General features: G+C 40.7%; 1 protein-coding gene across 1 annotated transcript in view; it reads left to right on the top strand.

Moving 5' to 3' along the window:
* Positions 1-308: 308 nt before the first annotated feature.
* The window catches only part of CNTNAP2 (contactin associated protein 2), a 1116355-nt gene continuing 1103911 nt past the window's right edge, over positions 309-12752 (top strand). Inside the window, exon 1 of the mRNA XM_075418555.1 lies at positions 309-1005. Within this exon, the coding sequence (XP_075274670.1) occupies positions 909-1005 (97 nt within the window). The 5' untranslated portion in view covers positions 309-908. The remainder of the gene's footprint in view (positions 1006-12752) is intronic.

The following is a 12752-nucleotide window of genomic DNA, read 5'->3' as shown; positions in this document are numbered from 1 at the left end:
CTATCCCCGATCCCCGGCCGCGATCCCCGCCGCGGTCCCCCGGCGCTGAACCAGGCAAGCGAGGACGAGCAGGGTGCTGGAGGCCGGAGGGGCGCAGAGGAAGAGGGAGGAGCTGGAGGAAGCGGAGGGAAGGGGAGGGGAGCGCTGGGGAGAGGATTTTCCCCTCTGCTTCTTTCCTTTTTCTTTGTATTTTTTTCCTTCTTTTGGGCGGGGGGAAGGTTGCTGCTGCTGGAGGGAGCGTTTCCTCCCGCTGGAGGATGACGAGTGCGTGAGGAGAGAGGCTCTGAGCCTGCTGCTCTGCTGCGGGAGTGTCTCTCCCTCCCTCTCCCCGCTCCCTGCCAGTGTGTGCTGGGCTCCCCGGCTGCAGGGTGTATATATAGCGGAGCTGGGAGGTTAGTGCAGGCTGCTCTCGGCAGCGCTGCTCTGTGCAGGAAGAAGGGCTCAGCTGCAGTGGTAGCATCAACAGCAGCATTAGCAGCACTGACAGCTTTTTCCGCCTTTCTCCCTTCCCTTCATCTCCATCTCCCTTTCCCTCCCTGCCCCCACGTCTTTTTGGGGATTGCTTTTTTTTAATTTTTCTTTTTTTCTCTTCTACAATCCTTGTTATCCAATACTTCGTGGCTTTCCCTCCCCCCCCACCCCCTTCCTCTGAGAAGGAGGCGCGCACACACACACAAACACAGAGAGAGAAGGGAAAGAAAAGTACCGGGACTCATCCTGCTGCTGCAAACCCAGAGACAGCAGACGAAGAGGGGGGCTGGCTACTGCCCCAAGGTAAAGCCCTGCCCCCTTTACCTCCTCGCCGCCTCCTCCGAGAAAGAGAAGGAGGGAGAGAGAAGGGGCCAAAGTGGAGAAAAGCGGGTCTTCTGCAGCTGGCGTGTGGAGTACAGGGAGCCAGGAACTGAAGGATGGTTGTGGTTACCCGAGCTGGCTGCAGGGCAGCTCTCTTCCTCTGGATTTTCAGCAGCATTAGCTGCAGAGCCAGGACTGCTCTGCCTGCATCTCGTAAGTACCCTTTCCTAAGGAGCATGCACAGTCTCAGCTCTGCCATAAGCCGGCGGGGAATTCCCACAACTCTGGGAGGTTGATGGTTTTTTCTCTGCTGCTGAATCTTCCATTTGGTTTTCTGTGTGTTTGTATGTGTGTGTGGGCACTGAGGTTCGACGCTGTTCTCAGTGCTCCCCATCAGATCTTCCTTAGTTTAGATGATTTCGGTGGTAGCTGGTGTGGAAAGTTGAAAGACCTTCTCTGTGATACAGTCTTGGTTCGGCAATGGAGTCTGAGAGGGAAGGGAATCAGATAGAAGATGTTCAAAGTTTGGGGGTGGCTCTTGTTTGGTTGGTTGTTTTGTTTTGTTTTGTTTTTTCCCACCTTCCTCAGAAGGTATGCCATTTGCATTTCTAAGTACTCCACTTCCACAGATGTGTGAGGGAAAAAAGGAGATGTGAGCAGTTTCCATAACTAGTGTTTTGTCAAGGAGAAGCAGGAGAAAATTTTCTCTCGTGTGAAAAGGGAAGAATGATGGTGAATTGATGAGAGGGAACTGAGCCAGAACAGCTTTTCTTGAGAGTGAAGTTTTGCCTCCCATAATAAAATGAGCAAAGATATTTTAGACCAGCAATTGCCCCCCTAGGGAGGCAGAAATAGCAGAGAAATGATCAAGCATCTGCTGAAATGCTGAACTTCAGACGGGAAGAGTGCAGAGCACCTATACAGGACCCAGTTCTGCTATCAATGTGAAAATGACAGCATATCCATTGATTTCAATGGGTGTTAGATCAAATCTTTAACATTGCACTGATCTGTAGTTTCCAGCAAAACATTCACAGGTAGATGCTAGTGTTAAGTGTTGAGTTTTTTCTCTTCAGGCCATGTAAAGCATTTACCATTAGCAAAGTATTTTTTATATTGCATACTGAAATGAAGTAGTGCATTTTTAAACAATTGTCAAAAATAGACAGTACTGTTGACTTCCTCTGCTGTTCACAGAGGAAAGAAATGTCCTGAGATGCTACAGATAGACGTGTCAGGATTGTGTGTATGTGAATGGGGGCTGATTCTCCTGACCAAGCAGGGAATTGTCTTAGAATGTAGTGTATGTACTGCATAGAGATCTATGTGGATCATTGTATTTATTTATTTGTTTCCGTGGGGACAGGAATGAACAATGCAATGATTAGGGAACTGGAGCACTGCTGTACTTTCTGAGTGGGTTTCTGTCTGTTATCATCTGATGCCTACTGAAAAATAAGACAATGTTATTGTTCCAGGATTTGCTTACACTTAGACATTTATTTGTGTGTCAACAGAAAATGTACATCGGTTTCTGCATTGTGTCTAGGTCTCGGAGGCTAGAGGATGTTCAGTTATTTTTCTGCCTTTGATTTAGGAGAAATATTGATCCTGAGGTTTACTGCTCAGTTTTGACCAGCTATCTAATTTTTCTTCTGAATATGATTTCTTCATGATCATGTCTCAGGCTCTGCATAACAGGAATACACAGGGGAAAGAAAAAATTATTATTTAGGTTGTCAGAAAGCTGTTCTTGGAAAACAAAGTTCCCTATTCTGCTTTTCTGTAGAAGGATTTCTAAGCTTCTTTTTTTGTCATTCAGTAACGAATTGCTGTAGTTTAACCTGAAGATGATCTACAGTGGATTATCTGATTACCCAACAAACAAATCTTTAACTTTTGAAAGAAGTTAGTTGAGAAGTTAATAGTTGTAGTAACATCACTATAACCAGAAATTCCATGAATGAAGGATATATATAATCTTAAATACAATTTACTCATGTGCATTCCCATCTTGGCAGGTTTTTTTTCAGGCAGTCAAAAATTTCTTAATATTGATTCACCTTCCAAGAGCTTATACACTGCACTCCTAATGTAGTGTATAGCATTTCATTTCTGACTCACTTCTGAAAGTGAAATGAAGCTAGATTTGTTTACTGGAAGCAGAAACATAGCTAGAAGTACACGTCAGCCTTAAGATTACAAAAGGAGTGTTCACATTGCAGTACATGCTTAAAGTTCTTGTAAAGGCATATGGGTGCTTGGGAAGTGGTACCACAGTAAGAACTCAAGTGCTGTGTCACAGTGTTTTGGTGCACCACTTAACTGGATATTCTGATGCACGCTTTGGTATACCAACTGGTCACTGTGCTGTGTTTTCTGGGATTGTTTGTCGAGGTATTCAACGGATCGTGAATGGCATTGGGGAATTTTGTTCTCCTTTGACAGGAGAACGCACTTAGTTTTTTATCTCTTTTTTTTCTCATCAGTAAATTTCAAACATTGTATGGGGAATACTTCTGAAAGAATTAAAAATTGAGTGAAAGGCAACTTTGATGTAAAACTGATTTCCAACCACATATTTATTTTTTCCTCCATTGCTACTTTGTGTTTTGACTTTGAAGTAATGAAGAAAAGCAAATTTATTCTTTACAGTATTTTTTAGGAAGTATGCAGGGTTCATGGTGTACAGTGAATTACGAATCCCTGTATAAGAGCTTGCTATTCAGTATTTCCTTACAATCTGCTTGTGCTGACATAGAAAAAGATACAGTTTTTGGAAAGAATAGAATTGGATGTCACTTATGTGAATATATATTGCATCTCAAATGTCTGTTTACTTTGCAAAGTCAGTAAATCTATTTCTGTCATTGAAATGATGTCTCAGTAATACTGATTCAGAAGTGATCATGTTGAAAGCTTTGAATCTCATTCAGTTTTATCTCAAGATGAAGTGGGTGTTGAAAGCCCATCCTGTAGTACAATAAACATACACTGTGATACAGTATCACACACACAGATACTCAGATCTTACTGTGAATTTTATTCATAGTCACGTTTTTCTTACCTTGGCAATAGATTCTTCATATTCCTGCAATATTTTTGAAATAAGCAGAGGGATCAAAACACTCTTAACTTCTGGAATCAAGGCTAATGAACAGCTCAACCAGGAGAGGTCATCACAAGATAAAAAGTAACAGAGAAAATACAAATTTAGTGCTTTATAGTCTTTTACATGGCTTAAAGATGGAACAATAAGAATATGACTATAGGTAGACTAACTTTCACTTGTGTTCTTAATAAAAAGCACACAAAGCGACGACTCTGTCTACCTAGTGAGAATGTTAAAGGGAGTCATCATAGCATCATCTGCTTCTCCATGAAAGCAACTCCCTTGAAAAGTAATTGTCTTTCACAGCTAGGTTTTATTTTTGTTTGTGTTGTTTTATGTGCAGTGCAAAACTGATCATACGGAACTATTAAAACTTTTAGTTCTGATACTTTTCATGCTTTTGCAGTAGGTTCCATACCACCGCTAAAGTTGAAGTTTAACCCATTTGGCAATAATTGATGTAGAAATCAAATGAGGGGCAGGTATACTAAACCAATAAGATTTCCATATAAGCAAAAATATGCATCTTTTAGCTTTGGCTGCATGGCACCCAGACTTTCCTTAATAGCTTGGGTAAGTGAGAAAAGTATTGAAGAAGTGTAATGTCCCTTTTGAAAGAGCAAGGCATTGTAGAAGAAACTTCTTTTCAGGAGTTCTGGACCATGTAAAACTAGAGAATCTATTCTTCCAGTTCATGGTGCTTGAATGTTGGGTATGTGGGGAGGTCATGTATTCTGTTAGACTCACTTTAGAGAATAGTTATCTTCCAGATAATTTTTCAGGCGTAATGGTATTTTGTGAAATCTGGTCAATTCCAGTTGTATTTCTGTTACATCTGATTAATATTTCTTAGTTTAAGTCCTGTTGTCTGGATGAAAACACAGAGATCATACAGAATTTGGTTTCGAGTATACCAGAATATTTTCATGTGGGTTAAACATTTAATCATTTTTCTTACCCCTGGGTGTCAAAGTACTTACAAATACACTAAACTTTTAAACTGAGGGCCCAATTTTTCTTAAAGACAGTAGGATTTCATAACATTAAACATTTGCTTTCTTTTTTTTCTTTTAGAACACTCTAGCTATAAATTGGACCAAATTTTACATCCATCATTATATAATAGTACTATTATTTGAGGTGATATACATCACTGTATAATAAAATCAAGATTAAAATAATTAACAGTCAAACAACAGTTTGTTAAATGGTTCTTATTTAACAACATTGAACTGAGTTACTCAGGGTGACTTTTTAAATGAACATGCTTTTCCTAGAGCAAGACATTACCTTACATGTGAATGAAATAGTGATAAAGAGTCTGTGGTCATTTCCAGATTGGTGACAGGAGCTAGAGCCTGCGCTGGTGCTGAACAACCAAAGTTTCAAAGAGTCCTTAACCTCTGTGTGTGCAGCATTGCGCACGGCCTGATTGCAGACATTCATCTGTGTACAGAAAGTCTGATGCAAGGTTTGATGTGGGCGGTGGGCATTGAATCAATTGCAAATGTCATTGAGTTAATATCTTAAAAACTGGTTTTTGCTTGGGTTCTTTTTGCTTTGCCTGTGTTTTTAGTTCTTTTTTTTTAAAAAAAACTTTGGTGCAGTCATATGGACTGAGACATAAAAAGTGCTTCAGTAAGTGGCCCAGTCTGCAAGAAAGTTTGATTGTGAAGTTAAAGACTGAAACTTGTCTCTGTGAACATTGGCTGTTTCTTTTGCAAGGAAACAAGAAATATTTTCTAATTATCTCTCCTTTTTTTTATTCAGGTACTTTTAACACATTTGAAAGATATTTCAGTTGATGCAGTTGATTGATTGCTGTTGTGACAGGAAATTCTTTATATGAAATATATTGATCAGACATTAGAAACTGTAGATCTACCTGGGTGATTCACATCATTATGGATCTGTGACAGGCAGTAGGTTTTCCTACGTGAATTCTTTAGGATCAGCTTGAATCTCTAAATCTTATAATGCATCAGATCTCATGTTCAGTGTTTAGTAATTACAGCAATATTTAAGATTTTGTAATACTCTTAATGCTTGGGGCAATAACAAACTATACACAAACTATGGGGGTTTTCTGTGTTTTCTTTTAATACCTATGCAGAAACTCATCTGCCTCTGAGCTATTTGACTCATAGGTCAAACATAAGATAACTAGTTAAATCTTGAGGTGTGCCACCAGCCGCATCTGTGTTTCCTGTATACCAATCATGCTCAGTCTTACGAAGGTACAGAGACTTGCAAATGTGTTTCGGTCAGTTAGACAGGACATGTTAGAGAAGCAACATCAGCCTTCTTCATCAGATGAAACTGAGTGACTTTTTTGATTTTCTTAGTCTTTTAAAAAATAAATATAAAATTATAGCAGTGTTTAGAAAGAGGTAATTTGATCGGGACTTGATTTCCAAAATCCATGTGAACATGGAATCCTTCTTCGAAAGATCAGGATGATCTGTGGGACAAAGAGTGCAGCATGGTAGCTTGCATCTTCTCCCACTGAACAAAACAGAAGTTGTGCCACTGATTTAAGAGCTGTGTGCTTACGTTTTTTGTCGGTGAAAAGTTCATGATTCAGTCCATTGGTATGAGATACTAGAAATGATTAAAAGATTCTTCGGTCTTCAGCCTTTGAACTAACATTGATTTTATCTGTATTATGCTTCATTTATTGGGCTACTTTATTGGCATTGCGTAGGTGGATAATCTGAGACCACCAGCTAATCGAAGAACTTGTTAAATCTCCAAATTTGGTTGTGTAGGAAGTTGCGGTAATCTGTAATAAATTCTGCTGAGCCATTTGCAGTTACAGCTTTGAAGACATCATAGATATAATAAAAACATTCCCAAGACTGATGTTTGACATTTACAGAGAGCTCGGGCACATCTAGGTTTTGATAGCTCTGCAATTTTACAAGCAAGTTTACAAAGTTGAGAGCTTTCCTGCCTGCAAAATTGTCTCTGTGTTCACGCACTGCTGTAGTCGCCAGCCATTTCCTATTCGTTGGTGAAGTTTGAACAATTGATAATTCAGAGCAGAAAAGGATATTGACATTCACCTCTACCTCTTTCCGCTGCCCAAAAAGAGCCCAGAGATTTTTGGCTTTACATTCTCCTGTAGAGGTGGTTCTTTCAGACGTTTAACTGAAGTGGTTATGCTAAGCCCACTGAGAGACTGAAAGACATGTTTACACTTACAGATCATAATTTGATGTTGATATTTATTAAATATGTTCTTTTCAGCTGTGTACACACTCCAAAAACATGTTTTAAATAAATCGATGACAAAGATCCACTCAGCATAGCTAGGAACTTTGTTGCCACTTTTGCATTTCTACCAGTAAAAGCTCAGTTGGGTTACGACTTTAAATGGGTGAATAAAATAAGCAGCTAAAAACTGGCTACTTTCTAGTAGCCAGGGAGCATTTGAACTGTTCAAGGCAAAGGATTTTCCATCCCACAAATGAATGTGATATTTTAAAATGAACATTTATTCTTTGTTTCTTTAGAATATTTGAAGGCCCAGTTTAAAGGGAAAGTAACATTTTCTTGTAGAAATTTAATGACCTGTTTAGATATCTGTCTAAATATAACATAAACATTCTGTTCGATTTTGTAAAACTGATAGATGATTTAATATTTTGTAACCTTTGCTCAGGGAAATCAGCTATGCACATGTTACATTTCTCTCTACTTTCTCTGCTTCTACAGTGTAGGAATTATCTCCCTATAAGCATTTTTTGCATCAAATCTAGAGGTGTGCCACTGTCCTTTTTTTTTTATCACCTTGTCGTGGTTCAACCCGGCAGCCGGCAACCACCCACTAGACAGCAGCTCGCTCACCCTTCCCCCTCCTCTCACCGGGATCGGGAGGAGAAATGGACAAACGGTAGAACTCGTGGGTTGAGGTAAATACAGTTCAATAAGACAACAAAGGAAATACTAATACTACTACTAGTACTACTAATGATAATATTAATGGTAATAATGAATATGCAAAACAAACTATACACAACACAGTTTTTCTCACCACCTGATGACCGATTGGCAGCCAGTCCCCAAGCAGCCATCGTGGAACCGGGAAGTAGCGAATTTTGCGAAATTGCCGCAAAAAACCTGAACTCCCAAAAATGTTTGCACTCCCAGACCGGAGAGGATTTGAACTCATGAAAATGAGAAGAGCAGATTCCTGCTGCCCGGCCAGCCCCCATTCATAAACTGAGTATGACATCTGTGGTATGGAATATTTCCCCTGGCCAGCTTGGGCTGGCTACCTGGCTCTGCTCCCTCCCAGCTCCTGCACACCTGCTCGTTAGCTGAATATGGGAAACTGGAAAAAGTCCTTGATTTCTTAGCAGCAACTAAAAACATCGGCGTTATCAACATTCTTCTCATGCTAAATCCAAAACACAGCAGGTACTGGGAGGAAGATTAACTCTATCCCAGCCAAAACAAGGCCAGACCTAAATGTCTATGAAGCCTTGGCTATGTCTCTGATTGCACAATCATCTTGTATACTTACACTGAGATTTACTGTGAAACCCATGGAAGCCTGGAATTTAGAGGGAAGGAATATAGAAAAAGATCAGCAGATGAGCTGAGGAGACTGCAAGAGTCCGTGTCCTTGAGGGGCAGAAGAAAGTCTGTGACAGAAGGTTTGTGAGAGAAGAAAAGGAAGAATTACTGCTAGAACGAGTGGAAGCTTATAAGTATATGGGCCTAATGCAATGGGGTGCAGCACAGCAGGCAAGGGAATTGCAGTCTGGTTTAGGTTTGCATGTCTTACATAGTGGGTTTAAATGTCACTGATGTAACGTTCTTGAAACACAGTTTGAAATGCAGTTAAGTTGGGATGTGATTTTACTCCCAGTTACATTTATGGGAATAGTAGCAAGACTATGGTTGGGGAAAAGCTCTGTGTATTAAAACCAAACCATCAAGGAAGAGAACAAAACCCTTTAATTTACACCCTATTGAGCCAGTTTTCAGATACAGATGCCTTATTAAATTCTCTAAACTCTGCGCAGATTGTCAGTGAGACATAGCAGGGGCTTGAACATGTTCTTTTCTTTTCCCTGAATACAGATAAAAATTGAAATATCTTTAAAAAGATGAGAAAAAAATGAAAAATAAGGAAAATAAATCAATTTTAAAGCATAATTAAAAAAAGAAAACTAATGACCTCTCACCATTGTTCTGAACCACTTAAAAAAGGGGGGGTGGTGCTGAAATGAGGTGATCTCCCATATGATGACAGTAATATGTTTTCTTTCTGCTGAGGAGTGGAGTCAGAGGGAGTAGCTTGCCCTGTCCACATCATTAGCATTGCATTAGGAGAAAGAGTGAGCTTCTGTGAGAAATGGAGTCAGAAGCATATCCTGCACAGAGCAGGCTCTGCTGGGTACATTATCCCAAGCTTCAGCAAGCTGTACTCTCTAATGTGCCTTCCTTCGGTTTTACATCCAAAAAAATTATGCTACTAGGCATACTGTCAGTTACATGATGAATGTCCTACCTGCTTCTTCCCTGGTACGGCCAAGCTGTTAGAAATGATAGCAGAATTCCCTACAGGTAAGAGACGGTATCCATTACAGTTCCAACCTTCTTCCAAAAACAAACATCTCCAGACCACACACCCATTTGTTTCTGCTCTTAATTTATTTGCCATTTCTCACATACCTCTTTTCTCATTTTATTAATCACCTTAATCCCTGCTCTCTGCCCTATCCTTACCCTTTCCTCCAGCAATAAACTGACTCCACTGACTTCTGTTGGATTTTCATTGATTCATCACCATATCGAGTAATTTGCTGAGCCTGAAACTAAGGGAGATTGTCTTTATTGATTCCTGATTAATTCATCTGTATGTGAAATCTAGGTACACGGGTAATGACTCAATTGAAAATCCCTCACCACTTAATTGCTGTGCCATAATCCTGGCATGTTAAATCAGATAATCAGATATTATGAATGAAATTAGGATTCATTTTTTCCAAAAACAATTATTAGAATGTCACTCTAAAGAATGCTTTTATTAACTCTGTTTATAATTATGCATAAAATGCAGTTTAAGACTTTAGGTCAGTACGGTGCATATATGTTACATATATGGAAAAAATTGCGTCAAAGGAATGCTGTGAGTGAATCATGGTCCCAAACTAACACATTCATTGCTTATAAGGCCAAAAGGATCACTGAACCCAGCTATGGTGATGTGATAGGTTGTGGCTGGATGGGGCTTTTAAAGATCATCTAGTCCAACCCCCCTGCCATGGGCAGGGACATCTTCTGCTAGATCAGGTCACCTAAAGCCCTGTCCAACTTGACGTTGTATGTTTCCAGGGATGGGGCATCCACAACTTCTCTGGGAAACCTGTTCCAGAAAATCTTCCTTCTGTCTAATCTAAATCTACCCTCTTTTAGTTTAAAGCCGTTACCTTATCACTACATGCCATGGTAAAAATTCTTTCTCCACCTTTCTTGTAAGCCCCCTTCAAGTACTGAAAGGCTGCAATAAGGTCTCCCCAGAGCCTTCTCTTCTCCAGGCTGAACAGCCCCAACTCTCTCAGCCTTGCTTTGTGAAAGCCCTCTGACAATTTTTGTGGCCCTCCTCTGGCCCTGCTCCAACAGGTCCATGTCTTTCCTGTGCTGAGAGCTTCAGAGCTGGACACAGGACTCCAGGTGGGGTCTCATCAGAATGGAGTAGAGGGACAAAATCACCTCCCTTAACCTGCTGGCCACGCTTCCTTTTTATGCAGCCCAGGGTATAACAGGCTTTCTGGGCTGGGAGCGAACATTGACAGCTCATACCTAATTTTTCATCTGCCAGTATCCCCAAGTCCTCAGCAGGGCTGCTCTCAATCCATTCATCATCCAGCCTGTATTGCTGCTGGGGATTGCTCTCACCCAGGTGTAGGACCTTGCACTTGGCCTTGTTGATATTCATGAGGTTCATGTGGGACCAGGGACCACTCCTCAAGCCTGTCTAGGTCCCTCTGGATGGCATCCCTTCCCTCAGGCATATCAACTCCACCACTCAGCTTGGTGTAATCCACAAATTTGCTAAGGGTGCACTCAACCCCACTGTCTGTCATTAAAGTACCTGTGCCAAGACAGACCCCTGGGGGGTCACCACTAATTACTGATCTCCACTTGGACATTGAGCCATAGACTGCAACTCTTTGGGCATGGCTATCCAGCCAGTCCTTATCCATCTAGCAGTCCATCCATCAAACCCATATCTCTCCAATTTAGAGACAAGGGTGTTGTATGGCAGAGTGTCAATGGCCTTGCAGAAGTCCAGGTAGATTACATCAGTAGCTCTTCCCTTATCCACCAGTCTAGTCACTCCACTGTAGAAGGCCACCAGATTAGTCAGGCATAATTTGCCCTTGGTGAAGCCATGTTGGCTTTCTGTAATCACCTCCTTGTCATCCATGTGATTTGACATAGTTTGTGGGATAATCTCTTCCATGATCTTCCCAGGCACAGAGGTGAGGCTGAATGGTTGGTAGTCCTCAGGGTATTAATTTTTACACTTTTTTAAAATGACTGCAATGTTTCCACTTTTGCAGTCACTGGGGACTTTGCTTGACTGTCATGACTTTTCAGATGTGATGGAGAGCAGCTTAGCAACTATGTCTGCCGGACCCTGGGATGCGTCTCATCAGGTCCCATGGAGTTCTGTATATTCAGGTGGTCTTGAGCCTGATCTTCTCCTACAGTGGGTGGGAATTCATTCCCCTAGTCCCTGCCTTGAGATTCAGGGGCTTGAGAGATGTGGGAAAGGCAGTTACCAGTGAAAACCTGATGAAAAAGAGTTGTTGAGTACCTCAGACTTCTCCAAGTCAGTTGTCACCAGATTCCCTGTCTCATTTATTAGGAGGGTACAGTTTCTTTTGTCTTTCTTTTATGACCAACATACCTGTCAAGCTTTAGACATATTTCCTCCCAGCACTGAATGTCTCAGTCTGAAACTATGTTCTTTATCCTCGGTTGATGACTTCACACATAACCACATTAAAATGCCTGATGTTTCCTTTTACCAGCTGACCTAGATGTCCCAAGCTTGTGACATATGTAAACTTCAATTTCAGGTCATCTTCAGCTTCAAGGGGTAAGCATTTTTCTGCATTTCAAATAATAAAGTTGTTAAGTAACAAAGGCTTGAAAATCAGATTTCCACTGGTTCTCACTAGAAACCACCCATTTCCTTTGTTATGGTTACATTTTGAGATACTGAGTGTGTCACATTTGCAATAAATCTCTATCTTAGTTAAAATAGTGTACACTGCTAGTCAAATGCCTTCAGAATTTGAAATGCGTACTATTACAGTGTATGCAGAAACAGATATAAATGCATATAAATGCAAATTTGATGTGATCCAAATCTGTCATCTCAGCAAAAAAAAAAGCCTTCAAATCATCAGGAGACTTTGACAAGGTCTGTTTTTTATAAACCAGTGTTGATTTGCACTGATTACATTTACCTCCTTTAAATTGTTATTAATCAGGTTCTATTATTTTGTCTAGCAGCAAAGTTAGTTGGAGTGGCTTGTAATTGCTCAGGTCATCTGTTTCAGTATCTGCACACTGTGCTTTCTTCCACTCTGTTGGAATTTCCGTGGTGTTCCAAGGGTTACTTAAAATCAGCAATAACACTGCTCAGAGACCTGCTCAGATACAGGTTACCCTGCTGGTTTGAAACTGTCTAGCCTTGTTAGCTTCTGTTTAACATCTTCCTCAGTTTTTATTAGAATGTAAATTGGTTTGTTGCCACTCGGGGATCTGACTATGCAGTCTTGTTTGTTTTCCCAACACTGTGTGTTTTTGTCTTTTCTAC

Source organism: Opisthocomus hoazin, chromosome 4, assembly GCF_030867145.1.
Source record: "Opisthocomus hoazin isolate bOpiHoa1 chromosome 4, bOpiHoa1.hap1, whole genome shotgun sequence".
NCBI classification, from domain to species: Eukaryota; Metazoa; Chordata; class Aves; order Opisthocomiformes; family Opisthocomidae; genus Opisthocomus; species Opisthocomus hoazin.
The sequence above is the reverse complement of the archived record's forward strand: the minus strand, read 5'-3'. Positions and strand labels throughout refer to the sequence as shown.